The following is a 22,618-nucleotide window of genomic DNA, read 5'->3' as shown; positions in this document are numbered from 1 at the left end:
GAGTAATAGATGTATTATACCAAAAATATAAAGAACAAAAGAATCCAAATACTGAGGATATAGAAACTACGGATTCCAACTTTGAAAAGAGTAGGAGTGAGATTGATATTGACAATGAAGATAATGACAATGTAATTGTTGAAGAAGATATTGCTAATGAGGATGAAATATTAACCTATCAAGAATTGCTTCCTATAATTTATGAAGTTCGAAAAATTGTTAAAATATTTAAACGTTCCCCTATAAAAAGGATATATTACTAAAATATATACAAACTGAAAATAAAACAGAATATATGTTAATATTAGATTCTAAAACAAGTTGGAACAGTTTACTCCTAATGATGGAACGATTTTTGAAACTGAGAAATCCATTCCAAAAAGCAATAATCGACTTAAACTTGTAAATCAATTTTTCAGATAGTGAATTCGACTTAATATCCAGAACTATATCAGCTCTACTTCCAATAAAACTGACTATTGAGGCATTATGTCAGAGAAATTCTATTTATTAACAGCTAATGCAACAATAAATTTCATGTTGCAGCCACTGAAAGAACAGCACACATTAGTATCTGAAGAATTATATATTACATTCAAAAATCGCATAAAAGAAAGGCATACCGAAATAGAAAATGTCTTATCGTATTTGCATAATTCTAATGATTTTAAAAATGAAAAGAAGAAAAGAAAAGAACCAATTCAAATATGATTAAGTTAGAGGAAAGTTTCTTAAAATTTTTTCCCAAAAACCTATCCACATTCAGAATTCGGTTCAATTATCGAAGATTATGATGTCACTACTGTCGATAGTGAAAAGGAATTGTCTCTTGAACAAAAATTAGAATTAGCAATAAATAAAAAGATTTCAACGAACCAAAATACAATGCAGAAATCAGCTATATCCAAAACCATCCGACGAGAAATCGATTTATTTGAAGATGAGGGATTTAGAGGTAAATACTTGGAAAAAGTATATCGCGCATTGCTAACAGTACCACCAACTAGCGTAGATGCCGAAAGGGCGTTTTCGATAGCTGGTCATTTTTACAATAAATTACTTTTCAGGCTTAATGATAGTACAATTGTTGCATTATGTTTTTTTAGATCTCATTTCAAAAATTTGTAATAGTACCACAAACTGAATAGTGATATTTACACTTTTTTTGTGATTTAAATAAATAAAATGCTTCTTTACTTTTTTATATACAGTTATAATTTATAAGTTACAAATTATTTTTTGTGATATTTACACTCTCTAACAAAACTGGCAAATAAAAAAAAAACACCTGTGTTTTCTTTCTTTTCCCAAAATTTCTAATACCGGTATTAAAACCGGTATCCCGGTATTAAGATTTTAAAAATACCGAATACCGGTATTGAAATTTTGGTCCGGTATTGCAATCCCTAGTCCAGATCATATAAAGATAGAGGTCTGAAATTTGAAACACATACTTTTCAAACTGTTTGCCTTAATTTTGATTCAGCAAATTAAAAAAAAAAATTTTACTTTCAAGATATGAATTTTTTTAAAAAAAGTACCCAAGATTTTTTCAAAATTTTCATTCAAATTTTTAAAATTTTTTTTAAATTAATATTTTTTAAATTGCCGAATCAAAATAAAAGAATATATATTTGTGTTTGATTTAATGAAAAAATTTTGAAAATTGATCAAAAATATTTTGAGTTATATCGATTTAAAACAATGTCACTTTTTTTAAAAAAAATTTAAATTTTAAGTTTAAAAAAATTTTAAATTTTAAGTTTAAAAAAATTTTAGAAAACTTTTGTGTTGTGATTTTGCTTATTAATAAAATGGTTGATCAGTACAAAAAATTTCAAAATTTTAAATTAATTAATAAAAAAAATTTCAAAATGTGTCCCGGACCCCCTTTGCAAATGCATGTTAAATTTAGATCAAATTCGTAGAAAGTACAATTGTTTTTCGAGAAGGGAGCATATAAAGAGCATTCAGGGAGCATTCCTGAGCATATAAAAGCAAAAACACCAAAAATGGAACAAACCAGGTGAATAGGTTTTAATATCTGCGCTTCACAACAATGCTGCAGATTGATTTTTAAGCTTTCCCTCAATCTTTTAAAAAGTGGATTATCCGTCCACATTATGTACGCAAACAAAAAATAATTATTTAGAATCAAGATAAGCTATAGGAATGAAATTTACTACAGGAAGAAATTCCATTAGATCTTAATGATACAGTTTCAAACCAAAGACAAATGTGAGATCTAATAATGATATCTGCTAATAATAAAAAAAGTATTGTGTGTGTGGGGGGGGGGCGTGCGTAATGGCTTTCTACAGTTGTATCAAGAGTTAACAAATTCAGCACAAACATATTTCGGAAGGTGAGAATATACATCTTGGAGCAATATTTTAAAAATTTTTATTAGAATTTTTAGTAATTAAAAACTAATCCAGATTGTAAGATTTTTCAGTAATGATTATAGAAAATATTACGACAGAAAACTCATTTTTTTCACCATTTTAAAATTTAAAAAACTTACTTTTGCATAATAATGTCAATTTAACTCTCTTCCAAATTTTTTAAGGAATCTTAGCAATTTTTAAAAATATTTTTTTTGCAATATTTTCTAAATAGATATCTTTATTGAACTGAAATTGAAATCGTTTCCATTGTTTAATCAAGTATTTAATTTTTTTAATTTCGTTCTATTGTTGAATGTTAAGGAAGAGGAATTCTGTGTAATGTTTGTATGATTTATGTGAAGAGTATGAAGAAGTTACAATACCACAAAAGTAAGATGATAGAATCATTTTCTTATTGATGAACAAATATTCTGATTTACAGATTTTCTACAAATATCACCTTTCAGTGACCCAAAATGGGAGTTGAGCATTTTCCGAGGAAGTATGCATGTTCTTGCTTACCTATAGAAATAAAATGATTCTGCGCTCGCATGATCATATTTTCAAAGATTAGTTATATCCTCTTCAATGAACTAGAGTCTAGTTAAGTTGTACTTTCTTTCTTATTGATCCCAGCACTATTGCCGCTTATTCTATCACTCGATTCGAGTCTAGACCGGTTTGATTTCTCAAGCAATTTTCGTCAAGAAACCTAATGATTTAATAATGGAGCTAATTCGTGTAAGAAGCACAAATGGGCACATTATCTAGCATTTAAATACTGTGTTAGGGTATCCATATTGATTTTCCCCTTCTTTCCTCGACGTATGTTCTTATCAATATAAACTAATGATATTAGAAATCTGCTTTAACTATGCTAGCAAAAATACAGCAGTGTGATTATTTCATATGGTATAGATTGTGCTAATATTGCTTGTCATAAACACATTTTATAACTACGATTCATAGTCCGATTCATAATAACAGAACCGATACCTATCACAGAATAGTATGCAACTAAGAAAACTATTGAATAGAAAAATTTAAGAAAAAGAATTAAAAATCGTGTTTTGAGAAATATAGAGCAGAAGTGAAATAATATTAATTTAATATTTAGTTAACATAAGTAAAAAAAAATTCCTACAAAGTATAAGTGACAAATTTTGTAAAACTAAAGAGCTTTGTAACTTAAGCACGTGCAATATGTATCTGAATTCTAAAAATATTTGAAAGTTTATGAAATTCCTTAAGATTTAAAAAAATATTATATGAGAAAATAAGGGAAACCTTTAGTACTTGAATCACATAGAAGACATACATGCACATAATGAATAACATTTCCACAACGCGCGGCATATTTGCATCGAAGTACTCATTGCACTCAAGCACTCGCTTTGAAGACATATTATACCCCTCTTTAATTGGAGTCTGAGTCGAGCTTACTTGTCCGAACGGATCGTGTATGTGAAGTGGCAAACACACTCCGTTGTTGCCGTAGAATTCATCCCCGTAGTAATCAATGTCGAGAAGTGGCAAGGCGGAAAGGAGAATGGCAACACTCCAGACGGCACCCATGGCGATGGAGGCCGATGCAATGGTCCTTCTCTTTAAGGACAAAGGATACAGGATAGATGTGTACCTGTAAGGGAGGGAAAGGGTTAGAGGGACTTCAATGTTTCGAAAGTTTTTTTTTATAAAGATTACACTTTAATTCGTTATAAATAACAAACTTGCATGTTAAAAGTGCCAAAAAATTATATGAAATAAATATTATTTATAAACAGATTTAAGTGCAAAATGTGCATCATAGAGAGTTGTAAAACTATAAATGCTATTGATGTTTTTAAAATGTTCTTCCACTTCACGCGTATTGAATACTTACAGTTGGAACACCTGTTGTCTATTACCTTAACAGTCAATCATGCTTTCCCATACAAAAAATTTGGAAAATAACAACAATTTTTGTAAAAAATTAGGAAAATTGCAATGATATAAATGACATATAAATCTCTCTTCCTATAAAAAATAGATTTTTAATATTTTATGATATTGATTTTTTTGATATGATATTTAAAAATGTATAAATCTCCGAAGAGCTCGTAAATGACCCATCTAATTCTAAGGGGTTGAAATTTTCATTTCGCTATAACTTTCTTAATATTGAAGACAGAAAAATAAATCCAATTAGCCGAATTAGCACCTTATTAAGACGAACAACTTTTGTATTCAAAGTTTTACGATAACTGCAAATTGATATGTCTAATGTGCAGGATGTAGTCTCATGTGTAGACGACCGGGTGCTGAAAATGGATTTACACGCCCTCATTTTGACTGTTTTCAACATCAACAATTTATATTGCCAGATAGTAACTTAGATGTTAAGTAACTGCCTCTGCCTTCCAGCTTGCAGAGAGGAATTGGAACAGACTGCACCACGAGAGGACACTGCACGTCTGAATTTCGTACTTGTGAGTGATTCTTGTTGTTACCTCGAACGAAATTATTAAAAAAAATTAAAGTTAAAAAGTTATTAAAGTTATTTTAAATTCGAATTGTTTAATTCAAAGTTTTTAATTTTTTTTTTTTTTTTTTTAATTTTGAAGATCACAGACTGATTGCCAGTTTGAGTTTATTACTTTTCGAAAGAAGAACAATCGAGGTATTTAGATCAAGAATCCGGTATTAATTTTTTTGAATAATATTATTGGATGTACTTAGAATTAGATCGGCTAGTAAAAAAAAAGAGTATTTTTTACAATGCATATTTTGAAGATTGTATATAAAAATAAATTTGGTGAATAAATAATGTTACGAAAATGAGCATCACACGTGGAAAACGTTATTATTTTTTTCCTTTTTTTATGGAAATCAGGGAAACATGCTCAAGATAATTAGAATCAAAAACATCGAATACCTGTCAACAGTTATGATGGTGAGAATGAGCACTGACGATTCGCTGCTGAGGGTGGAGAGAAAACCACACATGCTGCACTGCCAACTGTGCCTCCATCTTGTCTCGTGGTGAATGTATTGTCCTCTAAATACAACATCATAGGCGGCGATGATGAATAAGTACAAAGACATCAGGAGATCGGCCAGTGATAAGTTCTTGATGTAGAACGAGTGAACCTCGTTGGGCTCAGCAAGCAGAAATCGTCCGACAAGGACAGCCACGTTGCCTAGTCCGGCCACGAAAGCAACCAGCCACACGCTAATGCGGAGAACTACACTGTCCAACAAGTGGGCAATGCTGCTTATACCATCACCGCGTGGTTCACATACCCGGACATGAAGGGCCAATGAGCACAGATGAAATTCATCGAAATATCTGGAATTGTAGAATTCATATTGTTATTGAAATAGGAATAAAAGTGAATATTTAAAGAATAGATGGTGTTTTTAAAGAAAGTTTATAATTTTGATAACAAAAGCAATTAATTGATAAATTTTTGATTCATCAAAAGTATCAAAGTATTCAAGTATCAAAGCAATTATAATACAGATCGTTTTAATGATAAAATATTGTAGTTTCCAACAATAGAACATGCATGATTGCAAACTATATATATGACAAAATACATGTAAACAAACTGCAGAGCGCCATTTTTTTCCAAATTAATAGAACACACTGCCAATTTTTGCATTAAAAATTTCTGAATGGGATCTTTTATTATTTCAAAAGTATCAAAGAGCAAAATGAATTTATGGAATTTTTTTTTAGAAATTTATGAACGATTAGTAAAATTTATTTTTATGTGAATAAAAACATTAAAAGTATTCATACTTTACTAAAAAAAATTATATATACTTCAATGAAATTCATGTTGCATCTAACAAAAACTTTAATTATCTTGTGCTATATCAAAATGAATTTAGATGCGTAGTAAAATATTCTTTAAAATATCTAGACAAAGTTATGAAAAAAAATCATAAAAAAGCAGCAATATATATATATTCTGCTTTTTTATGATTTTTTTTTCATATCTTTGTCCAGGTTTATATATATATATATATATAGCATTAAATTTGTTATGGTCAAAACTTTTTAAAGCAATTTATAAATTTACAACATAATTCACAATACAAATCTTAATCCAAATATCTAAAATACAAAGAAACCACTCGTTTTTTAACATGGACAAGTTTGGGTGTTTTCAAGTAATATATAATCATAAAAATTTAAAGTATTTATTGGAAAGCTTTATATCAAATAAGTGAATTAAAAATATAAAAAAATAGAACATACATATAATTTAGCAGTAGAAGTTCATCAAAGGCTCCTGGTCTTAAAGCTTTCAATGGATTCTTCTTTAGATTTCTACGATAAAGACAAGCACTTTACATATGCATTAAAAATTATAGTAGTAAAAATAAAAATAAAATAATTTTAACACAGTCAAATTTCAATGCTAAAAAGTAGCTTTCATACGAAAGAACATTTAGGTTTCTGTAATATGTTTATGATAAGAATTATTTATGAAATTTTAGCATTATAATCATAAAAGGGTGACGAAATAAATAAAAATGATAAAACTTTAATAATTTAAATACTTACACTAATTAACAATGGATAAATGTTTTATATCTATTGAAATTTTCAAAACAGAAATTTCTCCCATTTATATTTTTAAAAAAATATTTTTAGCTTAATAAAGAGACTGAAAATAGTTTTAAGATTAACGAGCCAGAAGAAAATTAAAAAAAAAATTTAAAAATACACCAATAAATTAATTTTACACAACAGTTAATTAATTGCTATTTCAAAAATGTCGTTTTTCGATTTTCCCCCTTGAAGTTGTTTTCCTTTTTTGACGTCTGAGTTTTTAAAATTTTATGTACTTTAAAAAAACGTTTTTACTAAGTTCAAAACTTTCTCTTTTTAATCTAATGAAGGAAGAAGTCATTTCATGCGAATTATATGAGACACGAAACGAAAAAATGTTGTTTTCGAAATTTTATCTTTATTACATTAATTAACATTCATTCGGCAGTAGAAATAATTTTATTATTAAAAAAGAAGTATAAATTATGTACTTGTTGCTTTAATTGCCACTGAAAGAAATTCGAAATGGCGTTTTGCAACATCAGTTAAGTTTAAAAGAAACATTAAAATAAAGTGTTTAGAAGGCAAATTAAAATTCTATTGTTAAAAACGTTTTATATTTTCATTTGTATCATAATTAGAGACTTTTCATTTTGAAGGGATTTTAGATTAGAGATAATTAGAGTTTTTCTTTTTGTTTACTTGCAAAGGTGAAAGAAATGTAACTGTAAAAATATTCCACATTCATAATTTGATGAACCATCATATGTCTGATTTTTCTGAATCCTGCCTTCGGTTCTTTTTTCTTGTAATATGTGAAGCAAAGGTGAAAAAAATATTGTAACTGTAAAAAGATTCTATGTTGAGAATTTTATGAACCACTACGTCTCATTTTTCTGAATCCAAAGAAAAAATTATATTTGGAACTGTGCTTGATTATCCATCTCTGAACAAGATTAAAAACAATAATTTTGGATTAAGACATTCAAAGATTACTGGTTGCTCTCAAATATCTTGAAAATGAAACAGTGTAAGTTAATTAATTTTTTTCAAGGTAAGAAAAGCGTTCTCAGTTTCTGTTTTGTTGGCAGTTTTGTAGATGATAAATGGATTTTGTTGACTCTAATATTGTATATTAGCATATTTTACATGACGCATATTAAATATACACATGTATAGCCATTAACACTTAATTTGATAAGATGACAGGAGAGTATGCTATGCTACAAATATTTCGTATCTTATCAGTATTTAAAAAACACTAAAGTGTAAAGAAGGTTTTTGTATTTCGTGACTTTAAATAAATAATTAATTTTCCATTAATAAAAAAAGCATGAAAACATTTTAATTTCAAGGAGCACTGGATGACCAGTTAGTAAAGAATAAGTATGAATCTTAATTTTATACTCAAATAATGGCTACATTTTTCTGTTCAATGTTTAATACAGGACTGGGTATATTTATTAAGATAAATGTATTAAATTTCTAGAAATTAATTCATTTTCTTATAAATTAAGAGAGCAATTCTTATTAGTTTTACAGATTTCCTTCAAATTATAATACGCTTTTTTCAATAAATAACTAAAACATCGACAATGAAAAGAATTTGAAAAAACTTACAGTGAATCCAGTTTAGTCATCATGGAAAATGTTTTTCTTTCAATACTGCGTATTTGGTTTCCTTGAAGGTCCCTGAAAAGAATACATTTCGATTAAATGTAAATCCTATTTTGTATGCACTTGTATTATACATTGTAAATATTATATTTTATTAATTTTTTGATATGAAATGAGATTGAATTGTTATACTTTGAATTATTACTTGATTTCAAAGATGATATTAAATAATTACGTTTATAAGAAATGAAAATTGAGATCAAGGCTTCGGGAATACTCGGTGTCAAAGTTTATATTGAAAGGATGGAAATTTATATTATAATGATACGATATAATTATTTAAAAAATGTTTTTTTTGTATTTGTGAAATAAAAATCATTATTTTTTCATTTGTAAAACAATAGTTAGTTTATGAAATTAAAAGATAATTACTTTTTGGTATATTTTTCATTGGAATAACAAATATGTTTTTCTCTCAATTTCTAAAAAAAAAACATCTTGTTTATTAAATTTAAAAGAAAACGTTTGATAGTTATATTTAGTAAAATTCTCATTCAAATGACAAACAAATTCTTAGATTATGATATTACCCGTTTGCTAGAATTCTGCTACTATAAAACTGAATTATGGAGTTTTCAGATTTCTACGAAGAATGTCAAAGCATAGGTTTTTATTTAGACTCGTATTTGTCACCATTTGCTACATCCTGTCGAACTTAAATACCGAATTCTTACCGATTAAAAATGCATTTGAGAAAACGTTATTTTCAAGAGAAATAAAATTAATATGGCATACTGAGATTATTATTTGTATTATTATAAATACTTTCTTATTAACAAAAAAATAAGAAAATTTCATTTGAATCTTATTTTCACAGTATTATATTAGAAAAATCATACTTACAGCTTTAAAAGGGACGTCAAATTACCAAAAGTATCAGCTCTTAGCGAATGTAGCTTGTTCTTTGATATAGCCCTAATGATTAAAAAATAAATTACACAAAACTGAAATAATATGCTATGATATTATGTGTTCTCAGTGCTTTTACTATGCAAATTATAATGTAATAAAGCAATATGGGTATTTATTGTATCATCAAATATATGAGATAATATGAAAGAAAAAGGAACTCTCATACTGAGAGACAAGTTCTTTTCCGACTTTCTGTCATATCTTGGCTCTTTTTCAATCTAAATTCTTATATTTGAAATGAATTTTCCAACTAAACACGATTTATATTATAATTGTATTTCACATCAAACGTATGTTCTTTCAGGATCTTCACTTTCCTTTCATTTAGGGTTAGTATTTTTGATATGCGTCTTCCTCTTTGTCAGTCGATGGAATTATGAGATATCACCACAAAAACATGAATTTTTATAATGTACACTCATGTCCAAAATTAAGGTCACAAAAATGTTTTTCAAAGTAATTTTAAATGGCTGCCAGTAAAATTTAAAAAAATTATATTTTATATATTGCGAAGGACCGGCAACACGATATTAACCTTTGTTGTGTGAAGAAAATGTTATTTAGCATTAGTTTTTGAGGAACTTCTGAAATTAGACCATTTAGGCATCTGGGAGTTTTGTCTGCAATTTTGTGAATATTGAATTAAAACCAAAATTTTAATATGTCTCCAGTGAGAATGAGTTCTCATAATCGTTTAGACGATTCATTGAGATGGAGAGCCGTTGGCAGGCTTCAAGCTGGGAAGTCTCAAGCGGAGGCGTCTCGATGATTATAAGTGGCGCCGAAAGTGGTATCCAGGTTGTGGAATCAATTCCAAACAAGTGGCACTGTAACTAGGAAGGCCGGCGAATGTCGTCACAGAGCAACGACGCCTGCACAGGATCGCTATTTGGCATTACGCGCACGTCGGCATAAGCTGACAACGGCTCCTCAACTTGCTCGTGACCTTGCTGATGCGTCTGGAATAAGAATTTCCAGACAAATAATATACAGACGTCTAGCAGAGAGGGCCCGGCGACTAGTTGAGTGCGTCCCTTTGACTGAATCCAACAGAAAAGCCCGGTTCTTGTGGTGCCTAACACAGCAGTCTTGGGCACAGCAAGAATGTTCTTTTCAATGATGAGTCGAGATTTTCCACACAGAGTGACACTTGTCGAATCTTCATCTGGAGAGAGCGAGGAGCTCGCTATCATCCCTCCTACGTAAAAGAAATCGACAGATTTGATGGCAGAGGAATCCTCGTCTGGAGTGGCATAATGTTGGGCAGTCGCACACCACTGCACGTCTTCGATGCGGGTACTGTCAATGTACATCTCTATAGAGATGAGATCCTTGAAGCCTATGTGAGGTTGTTCCGGGGTGCTTTTGGCTGAGACTTCATATTTATGGACGATAACGCGCGTCCACACAGAGCCCAGACCGTTATGATTTTTCCTGAGGAATAGGATATTCGACGTATGGACTGACCCTCGAAGTCTCCGGATCACAACCCTATTGAATATGTTTGGAATGGTCTCGGAAGAGCCATTGCACTGCGTAACCCTCCCCCTCCTAATACCATCCAAGAGTTAAAAGCCGAACTTTTGGAAGAATGGGCTTTGTTGCCCCAAGCAAAATTTATTGACACCCTCATAAACAGCATGAAAGCTCGTTGTGAAGCCTGTATAGCAGTGCACGGTGGTCACACTCCATATTAGACAGGCTTTTCCCGAGATAAATGCTTTATCTCTGATTCATAATGTAACACTTTTTGATATACCCTGTTTCTTAATTCTCAATTAAAATCTTTTCCATGTTGTTATATGTCTATGTTCTTTCTTCCATTGTAGTGTACCTCTGTGCCAAATTTCGTGGCAACACAGTGCACGAAAGAGTGCAAGAAAGTTTTAGATTTTATCACAGTATGCTGTTTAACTATTTGTACAAAACTTTGTTGAAATATCGTTTATTCATTTAAGATGCCATATTTCCTTGAATATGAGAATGGATTTTCATACAGAAATTTACATTTATTTAAATGCAGCCGTATCTTCATCTTCTAGAACTTATCAGGAACATCCTGAATTTCTTGTGACTCCATTTCCTATACTGTCATTGCTCCGATCTCACAAACCTAATAATAAAACAAGGCAAGATACTCGAATTTCAGACCTGCGAGCAAGCAAGCACTCTGAACGTTTGTCAACAGAACGATGTCTTCCAACTTCAAATTAAGGAAATAATAATTATTTCTTTAAAATTAAAGAAATAACGATTGCTTACTTATTATTTTTGTTCGGTGTTAAAAATGCGTGAATTGCATTTGAAGGTTGGTCACCTGTTGCTGAGAACCTTAAATAGGAATTATTTTGGGAATAGAGACCAATATGAAAAACATTTTGAGGTATCATGCTAAGATATAGTTTTCTATTATGCTCTATTTTTAAAGAAAGGTGGATGTTAATATTATAAGAATAAATAATTGAACGAATATTTTCTATACTCTGATTATAGTTGATATATTTATATAGAATTCAACATTAGATGTTAATTAGAAGATAATAAATACATATCTTTAAATTTTTTCCAGCATAATAAAAACATTATATAAGTCATTGAGTAAAATATAATTGAGACTAAATTTATAGAAGAATGCGTCAATACAGTACAAATTACATTTAAAAATTAAAGTACATATATAAAATATAAAAATAAATCACTGATTCCACCTGTTTCTTTGATTTAAATTACATGATTATGTAATAGCGGATAATACAGATCAATAAATCAATAAACAGTTCTTTTACTATTTGCTATATGTCTAAGAAATTCCCAAATCGCAAAAAAGTTAAACATTTTCATTTATAAAATAATACAGGGTGTTTATAAAGTCCCGGACCTATTTTGATGTTTAATAACTCATAAAATAATAAAGATATATTTAAATTAATAACATAAATGGTTAAATAGACTCAAAAAGTTTCATGACCCTTGTCAATGAACTTCCACGTGTGCCCCCTTCGTCGCACGGAGAATATCAAGTCGATAGTCAATTTCACGCCAGGTAGCGACAAGCATGGCGGCATCCACAGAGCCATTTGCGCACATTATGGCGATTAACAATGCCAGAAACATGAAAGGATGCTTCATCGGAGAACATTATGCTCTTCAGAAAATCAGCAGCATCTTCTATCCTCCTTAGAATATCTGTTACAAAGGCCATCCTCCTAGGCCTATCGTTCGGTTTCAAAACTTGAACAATTTGAACTTTCTATGCATGCAGTCTTAATTTTTTCTTAATATCCTTGTGCACCATCGAAATTGGCATATCCGATTCTGTTGCCGCTGATCTCACAGATATTCTAGGATTGTGTAAGAATGTCTCTCTAACACGCTCAACATCAAAATCACTTGCGCAAGGACGTCCGGAACGTTTCTTATCTTCGATACTTCCAATTTCTAGAAAATTCTTTTTCCACCGCAAGATGCTGCTTTTGGATGGAGGATCTTTTTGGTAAATTCTTCTGAAATTTCACTGTGCTTGCACTATCGATTTCATTTCTATGAACCACCATAAAATCTGTGCTTTCTCTTGTGGTGTATGCATTCTCCTTAATATCCGCTCGAATAAAACATCACATACAAAAGTACTACATAGAACAAACACATCAAAAGTAAACATAGCATTGCAATAGTTGCCAAAAACAAAAGAGAAAAAAATGCAATTTATAAGCAGACAATATTTAGAAAAGTACAGATATTTAGACTGGAAAATGAAATTATCTGAAATTAACCATACGCGCAGACGATATTTACAAAAGTAAAAATATTCAAACCTGAAAAGAAAAATATATGAGTTATTCCATCAATAAATGCCATAAGTTTGTTTATATCTTTATTATTTTATGAGTTATTAAACATCAAAATGGGTCCAGGACTTTATAAACACCCTGTATATTCATTGTAAGAAAAAATTATTTATAGCAAGCGATTTACATAGTACATCAATTAAATTTTTGCATTTAGCTGAATAAAATTATTTAATTAACTTATCTATACTCTCGAAAAATTATATGAAACAAGCGCATCGTAAGGCCGGTTATTTTTTCGTCATTGAAAAAATATTTATTAGTGTTGAATTAATTTGTACGAAGAAAAGCAAATTTTTGATTTATGTGTAAAAATACGAATTTAAACACACACAAAAATCCACAGGAAACTAACCATATTAGTAATTTTAAATATAAATTAATTGTTTAATAAAAAAAGAGTTTGAACATACAAGCTTTTTAAGTTTTCCAATCCGTCGAAAATAAGCGAATCCACCATCGTCAGTTCATTTCTGGAAAGAGACCTGAAATAGAAATTGGAAAGTTATAAAAATGTTATTTAACTTATTAATTAATGTTATACTAATCGAAAGCAATTAACAACGTTGGAACAGGAGTTAGAATTGATATGCAGTAATAACTCCACAAATGTCGTGCCTTCATATGAGGTTCTTAAATATCAAAATGCTGATCATTTTTCTTATTCTATCTTTAAAGAATTATTAGGAAATTCTACTACTTATATATCTGTTGATACCATGATGGTTTCAGAGTAAGCTTTTTACTAACGGAAAGTCTTCTCCAAATCTTTGAATCCACCAGAAATGACATCACATACATTGCCTAACGCCAACCTGCTCCCAAGGTTTCTACATCACTCAGTAATCTAACCAGCTGGATGAGTATCAGACAGAAGGGAAAGAAGGGGGAGAATACAAAAACATACGACAAACCATGTACGGAATCTTCACAAAGAACCCATCGAAATCACGTCCTGCACGGTTACATTGAATGTTTTGGCGAAGTAATGGTTAAATGAAGGGAACAAGAATGCCTAAAAACAGATGATGAAAATGGGTTGAACTATGAAAGAAAAGTCGATATTAATAAAGGCAATCTCTTTACGTTTTTGTAGCCGTTGTTGTGGGTAAACTAAGTAGAACTTATTAATTGAAGAGAAAAGAAGAAGACAAAAAAAAACTAAAAAATAATAAAAATTGATAATTAAAATTGCAAATATTTATAAATATCTAAAATTCTATATACAATGTTTATTTATAAATATATAAATAAACATTGTATATAGAATCAGAAATATGTAGCTACTTGTCAGGATCGGAGTCTAAAAGTTTCTGAATAGTAAAACTCAAATTATGAAATGAAACAAAAATAGGGTTAGCAAGCTTATGTCCCATACAAATCATGTAATTTTGCTTCTTAATAATAAAGGTGATATCTTTCCTCTTCTCCCATGTAATATTCCATTTGACTTCCAAGTCTTCAGTTTCTGTTTCGTTCTGTTTCCCAATAAATATTGATAAAAATGAAGGACAATCTTCTAAAGTGTGTGTAGCAGCTAAGGAACAGTAACAGCTAATTAATGTAGTATGTAGTTAATTCTTCTACAGCTAATTACATGTAGTATGTAGTTAATTCTTCTACAGCTAATTAATGTAGTATGTAGTTAATTCTTCTACAGCTAATTATATGTAGTATGTAGTTAATTCTTCTACAGCTAATTAATGTAGTATGTAGTTAATTCTTCTACAGCTAATTAATGTAGTATGTAGTTAATTCTTCTACAGCTAATTATATGTAGTATGTAGTTAATTCTTCTACAGCTAATTAATGTAGTAAGTAGTTAATTCTTCTACAGCTAATTATATGTAGTATGTAGTTAATTCTTCTACAGCTAATTAATGTAGTATGTAGTTAATTCTTCTACAGCTAATTAATGTAGTATGTAGTTAATTCTTCTACAGCTAATTATATGTAGTATGTAGTTAATTCTTCTACAGCTAATTAATGTAGTATGTAGTTAATTCTTCTACAGCTAATTATATGTAGTATGTAGTTAATTCTTCTACAGCTAATTAATGTAGTATGTAGTTAATTCTTCTACAGCTAATTATATGTAGTATGTAGTTAATTCTTCTACAGCTAATTATAAGTAGTATGTAGTTAATTCTTCTACAGCTAATTAATGTAGTATGTAGTTAATTCTTCTACAGCTAATTATATGTAGTATGTAGTTAATTCTTCTACAGCTAATTATAAGTAGTATGTAGTTAATTCTTCTACAGCTAATTAATGTAGTATGTAGTTAATTCTTCTACAGCTAATTATATGTAGTATGTAGTTAATTCTTCTACAGCTAATTATATGTAGTATGTAGTTAATTCTTCTACAGCTAATTAATGTAGTATGTAGTTAATTCTTCTACAGCTAATTATATGTAGTATGTAGTTAATTCTTCTACAGCTAATTAATGTAGTATGTAGTTAATTCTTCTACAGCTAATTAATGTAGTATGTAGTTAATTCTTCTACAGCTAATTAATGTAGTATGTAGTTAATTCTTCTACAGCTAATTATATGTAGTATGTAGTTAATTCTTCTACAGCTAATTAATGTAGTATGTAGTTAATTCTTCTACAGCTAATTAATGTAGTATGTAGTTAATTCTTCTACAGCTAATTATATGTAGTATGTAGTTAATTCTTCTACAGCTAATTAATGTAGTATGTAGTTAATTCTTCTACAGCTAATTATATGTAGTATGTAGTTAATTCTTCTACAGCTAATTAATGTAGTATGTAGTTAATTCTTCTACAGCTAATTAATGTAGTATGTAGTTAATTCTTCTACAGCTAATTATATGTAGTATGTAGTTAATTCTTCTACAGCTAATTAATGTAGTATGTAGTTAATTCTTCTACAGCTAATTATATGTAGTATGTAGCTAATTCTTCTACAGCTAATTAATGTAGTATGTAGTTAATTCTTCTACAGCTAATTATATGTAGTATGTAGTTAATTCTTCTACAGCTAATTATATGTAGTATGTAGTTAATTCTTCTACAGCTAATTAATGTAGTATGTAGTTAATTCTTCTACAGCTAATTAATGTAGTATGTAGTTAATTCTTCTACAGCTAATTATATGTAGTATGTAGTTAATTCTTCTACAGCTAATTAATGTAGTATGTAGTTAATTCTTCTACAGCTAATTATATGTAGTATGTAGCTAATTCTTCTACAGCTAATTAATGTAGTATGTAGTTAATTCTTCTACAGCTAATTATATGTAGTATGTAGTTAATTCTTCTACAGCTAATTATATGTAGTATGTAGTTAATTCTTCTACAGCTAATTAATGTAGTATGTAGTTAATTCTTCTACAGCTAATTATATGTAGTATGTTTCAAAGTAGAAATCATTCCAAACTATCTTTATATATATGGACCAATTGGTGAAATTAAAAATGTCGTTTTTATCAACGTTTTAGAAGTGTGGATGAACAAATTTTATCAAGATATTATTAATAAATATTGAGAGTTTTAAAGTCTTTTAAAAGACTGAAAATAATAACAAGGAAACTGCACAATTTGTGCAAAGAAAACTAATGCATGCAAAGAAAAGGAATAAGAAAATAACTGTCGTAGGGAAATAAAGGTCCTGTTACAGCATTCGTACAAGATTTTTCTTTCATTTGGAATTCGGTATTCATTATTTCAGAGCATATATGTATCATTAGATAATATATAAATAGTAGACAAATTATGAAAATGTCTTTTTTAAATGTTTAAAAAAATGTAGTTCAAATGTTTAATAAAGCCTAAATTATAAGAGGATTTTACCATTGAAATTGCTTTTCCCGCAGTTCTCATATTTTCACGAAATTATCACTGTAAATCTGTACTATGATATAGTGTTGTACCACGATACTTTTGTCTTCATTCAAATGCTAACTACATTACGTCGTGTGCAAATAAACTGTTTATCTGGGCTTTTAGTCCAGAGACAATAAGATCATAAGATTTAGATAATAACAGATTTAATTTAGTTGTCGTTTGACAACGTTGCACTAAGATGATATTCATGAATTTGTGAATTCATGTCTTTCAAATTTATAAGTTAGTACCAACATGGGTATTTATAAATATAATTTTATTCTTATATAAAAGAAGCGACTACTTTCGTGCAGCAAATATGAATTTAATATAATGGAAAATATTTCTTTGAAATGCTAATTTAATTTCTAACCATAAATTCCTTTACAAAATCTTAAGTAAGCTTTTGAACAGCTTATTTTATGAATAATTCATGTCTTAAATAAAAAGAAAAAATACATGGTAATAATGAAAGCTATGTATCCCTATGAAAGCATTATGTGAAAAGATTCCAAAAATTCCAAAGAATGAAAAGATAAGAAAGTGATAAAAGTGCTTGGTTTCTCTGAAGAAATAAAATATTTTTTTTCTCTCTAAAAGAATTAAGACTCTTTAAGCTCATACCCCAGAAATTCCATATTATAGACATAAAGATGTATGCGAAAATTTCTTCTGTATCTTATAAAGCCTGAATTATAAGAGGATATAATTATAATTATAAGAGGATAAATTATAAGAGGATATATGTTAATATTGAATATTGACTTGAAATTTTTCATCATTATTGTGGTATTCGCATTTCTTAAATTTTGATAAATACAAATTTAACTGTTTGGAAAGACCTTGTTGACAACTCAATTGTTCAATATTAATTTTTGGAATTTTTTTAAACTTTAAGTCATATTATTAGATTTACGGCTGATCATTTTCCATCTACTCTAAATGAAATGAATCGCCATCAAAATGATGTTTAAAGAAAAGAATATATATATATATATAAATCTAACTTAAATAAATAATTATTTTTAAAAAACTAAGAAATATATTTCAAAATATATTATTGAAAACTAGCTGGCACCTGGCGCGTTACTACCGCAGAAGAAATAATTTTGGAATGATCGTTTGAAATTTAAAATAGATGAATTGTTTAATTAGGAATGATAGAAAGAATGATATTTATTTTCCTATCGGCAATGAATACGTTCCTTGAAATCTAATGATATATAAAGGATGATGTATTGCGATTAGGGATTGCAATACCGGTATACCGGGATACCGAATACCGGTATTTTGAGCCATTTGTACAATTTTGTAATACCGGTATTCACAAGTTTAAATAACGGTTTCTCGGTATTTACTAGAAATTTTTAAAATTGTCTCCACTATATGTTCAGGGATAGCCAACATGACAAAATAGCATACGTTTTTGTTTTTATGTCTCCCTAACGAGCGAAATTAATTAGCTAATTAAGGGCTTAATTAATTGCTCAAATCTAAATTAGCGAAACATGGATTATCCCTGAAAGAAAATATTGTATCCATAACGACTGATGGAGAAACAATTATAAAAAAAGTTAGAAAGTTGATTGGTGCAAATAAGCAGTTGTGCTATGCACATGGAATTAAACTAGGAGTAATAGATGTATTATACCAAAAAAATAAAGAACAGAAGAGTCCAAATACTGTGGATATAGAAACTTCGGATTCCAACTTTGAGAAGAGTAAGAGTGAGAGTGATAATGATAATGATAATGTAATTGTTGAAGAAGATATTGCTAATGAGGATGAAATATTAACCTATCAAGAATTGCTTCCTATAATTTATAAAGTTCGAAAAATTGTTAAGATATTTAAACGTTCCCCTATAAAAAAGGATATATTACTAAAATATATACTAACTGAAAATAAAACAGAATATATGTTAATATTAGATTCTAAAACACGTTGGAACAGTTTACTCCTAAAGATGGAACGATTTTTGAAACTGAGAAATCCAATCCAAAAAGCAAATCGACTTAAACTTGTAAACTATTTTTTCAGATTTTGAATTCGACTTAATATCCAGAACTATATCAGCTCTACTTCCAATAAAACTGACTATTGAGGCATTATGTCTGAGAGATTCTAATTTATTAACAGTTAATGCAACAATAAATTTCATGTTCCAGTCACTGAAAGAACAGCACACATCACTATCTGAATAATTATATATTACATTGAAAAATCGCACAGAAGAAAGGCATACCGAAATAGAATATGTCTTAAGGTATTTACATAATTATAATGATTTTAAAAATGAAAATGAAAAAGAAGAAAAGAAAATAACCAATTCAAATTTGATTAAGTTTAGAGTAAATTTTCTTAAAATTTTTTACCCACAAACCTATCCACATTCAGAAGAATTCGGTTCAATTATCGATGATAATGATGTCACTACTGTTGATAGTGAAAAGGAATTGTCTCTTGAACAAAAATTAGAATTAGCGATAAATAAAAAAAAATTTCAACGAACCAAAATACAATACAGAAATCAGCTATATCCAAAACCATCCGACGATAAATCGATTTATTTGAAGATGAGGGATTTAGATGTAAATACTTGAAAAAAAATATATCGCACATTGCTAACAGTACCACCAGCTAGCGTAGATGCCGAAAGAGCGTTTTGGACAGCTGGTAATTTTTACACAAAATTACTTTTCAGGCTTAATGACAGTACAATTGATCATTATGTTTTTTAAGATCACATTTCAAAAATTTGTAATAGTACCACAGACTGAATAGTGATATTTACATTTTTGTGATTTAAATAAATAAGATGTTCCTTTACTTTTTTGTGATTATATACTGTTATAATTTATAAGTTACAAATTATTTTTTGTGATATTTACACTCTCTGGCAAATAAAACAAACAACTGGCAAATAAAACAAAGAAACAGCTGTGTTTTCTTTCTTTTTCTAAAATTTCTAATACCGGTATTAAAACCGGTATCCCGGTATTAAGATTTAAAAAATACCGAATACCGGTATTGAAATTTTGGTCCGGTATTGCAATCCCTAATTGTGATGTATGATGATATATTTATTCTATTTTTTTATTTTATTATTAAAAAGCTTTAGGATAGACAATATTTTTTTTTTGTTTTCTTGTCTTCAGCAAAAACAAATAAATTTTTTGGCTGTCCGACTCGTCAGCATCCAGCATACAGCTTGTCATATGAAAAACATGAATTTTTTAGGTTCAATACGCACACTTGAAGTGATTGACATTGAGCCTTGTTGATGATCATCGAGAATGCAAGTCGAATGGGGAACTGCATTCGTTTGAAATCAAAAGGCATGTCGGTGGGAATAATGGGAATGAGTGGAATGAGCACATCTTCACAATTCGACTTTCCGATAAGAATAATTGCCTCAATTCTTGCCGAGATCTTCTGATTCTGATACGTTAACACATAAACGTTTTCCTTTCGGTTCTCGCCGCATGTTGATCTTGAGATTCTGGAGCACGTGAATTTGCAATTCATAAACAATCTGCTTCATTGCTCGGTTGCCGTTCTTCGTTTCTTTGAGAAGCTCGAATTTGCTTATTTCTTCATGCTGCGCTGATGGATCTACTAAGTGATGAAATTTTGGGAGGCATATTTTTTGATAAAGCAATTAACCCGATATACGCTTGTATAACCGAAATATCATTTGTGAATTCCATGAATAAATAGAAAAATTATTGTTTGTACTGGAAGATTCCCATTATATAAAACTTACCTTGATTATTATCTGTAATAATAATTCTATTTTGTAAGTATGAGATAAACTCTGAATAATATGTGCGGTTTGCCGCAGACAAAATATTGTACACGCTGAATGACAACATCCTGTGTAGATGGCTATTCATTAATGAGAAGAACAAAATTAACGCTTGCACTAAATATTTTCGATTTTCATTTCACTCACATTGATTGGCATCACTCATAATTTTATTTTGTTTAATACATGTACGATTACCTCCGAATGACATGTGCCGTCTGTCGTTTACTGTTTGTCTTTTGTCAATAGTTAGTTTTAAAATATAACCCTCGCCCAAGTGCAGACAAAAAGTCGGCCAAATTTCATCGCAATCGGTTGAATCGTAAGGCAGCGCATAAGTATAAACAAACAAAAATATTAGATATGTTGTTTCAAAATACACTGTAACTCTATTTTTAAAATGTATTTCCTGAAAGTATTTTTATTCATTTAGTACAACTAATTTCAAACTTGCAAAAAATTTTATTTTCTTTCCAATTAATTGAATAATTAATTATAATAAGTGAACTAATTAAATAAATGAAGATGAAAATAACGCGTCAAATATTTTTAGGATGCTTCTGTAAAAAATTGATTTATATTCCTTATTGAAACAAAACGTTCAACATATGAGTAAAGGAAGTAATGATAAAAAACTGTTGGGATGAAGCGAGCGGACTATTTTTCTCGCGTAGGAATATCTGTGTGACTCCGCTTCTGGCGCTTCGTTCCGGCACCATTCCTCCCGCGAACAAGATGCTGTGTGCTTAGTTGTAAATACCTGTGCTCTTTTCTTTTCGTTTTCTATGTTCAATAAATGTGCTGTCTTCAAAACCCATGCTGAGATTATTGAAAAGTAACAACAAATTGGTAGCAGAGGTCCGTGGTTCTGGTTCGTGGTAAATGTTTCGTTAAAATTTCTAAGTGAACTGTGTGACTGAAACGAAACTGTCAAAAACGAAATTGCAAGCATGGATAAAGTAAATGTCCCTGAGCTGAATGGAACTAATCATTTCATTTGGGCATTGAAAATACAGGCAGCGCTGAGTTTGAAAAGATTGGACTCTGTTATATCCGCGGTGAAACCAGATAATCGAAGTGAAAAAGATGCAGCAGAATGGAAACAGAAAAATTCTGACGCCGTTGCTTACATTAAGTTATCATTGTCAGACGAACAGGCCCTACAGTTCGCAGCAGAAGAAAATGCAAAAATTCTTTGGGATAAAATAAAGTCAACATTTACGGGTCAAGCAGAAGACCGCAAAATAGATGCCGGCAATGAATTGAAAAATCTTCAAATGAAAAATAATGAATCGGCAAACGATTATGTTGCCAGAGCAAGAGGAATTGCTACAAAATGTCATTCTTTAGGACTGGATGTCACACCTAGGGAGCTCGTTTATTATACAGTGCGCGGGCTGAAAGGAAAATTCTCTAAAGTGCGAGAAATTCTCAAAACCCAACGTGACAAGTCAATGGACGAAATATTAGAAATTTTACGTGAAGAAGAAAATACCTGTTATTTGCCGACGAGTACTCGCGCTGAAGGAATCAGTGCGGAAGTGTTTTATTCTAGAGGAAACAAAAGTTCTGGTGTAAGGCTCTGTTACAT

The 22,618-nt window shown here is 29.6% G+C and overlaps 1 protein-coding gene across 4 annotated transcripts in view; it reads right to left on the bottom strand.

Annotated features, from left to right (window-relative positions):
* The window catches only part of LOC129983991 (relaxin receptor 2-like), a 359,185-nt gene that overhangs the window by 9,830 nt on the left and 326,737 nt on the right, over positions 1-22,618 (bottom strand). For all 4 annotated transcript variants that reach the window (XM_056093732.1, XM_056093731.1, XM_056093730.1 and 1 more), the window contains 6 exons: positions 13,781-13,852; positions 9,451-9,522; positions 8,551-8,622; positions 6,634-6,705; positions 5,302-5,715; positions 3,831-4,026 (listed from right to left, as the gene is read on the bottom strand). In XM_056093732.1, coding sequence (XP_055949707.1) covers positions 3,831-4,026; positions 5,302-5,715; positions 6,634-6,705; positions 8,551-8,622; positions 9,451-9,522; positions 13,781-13,852 — 898 coding nt within the window. The remainder of the gene's footprint in view (positions 1-3,830; positions 4,027-5,301; positions 5,716-6,633; positions 6,706-8,550; positions 8,623-9,450; positions 9,523-13,780; positions 13,853-22,618) is intronic.

This window comes from Argiope bruennichi, chromosome 9 (assembly GCF_947563725.1).
Source record: "Argiope bruennichi chromosome 9, qqArgBrue1.1, whole genome shotgun sequence".
Taxonomy (NCBI): domain Eukaryota; kingdom Metazoa; phylum Arthropoda; class Arachnida; order Araneae; family Araneidae; genus Argiope; species Argiope bruennichi.
The sequence above is the reverse complement of the archived record's forward strand: the minus strand, read 5'-3'. Positions and strand labels throughout refer to the sequence as shown.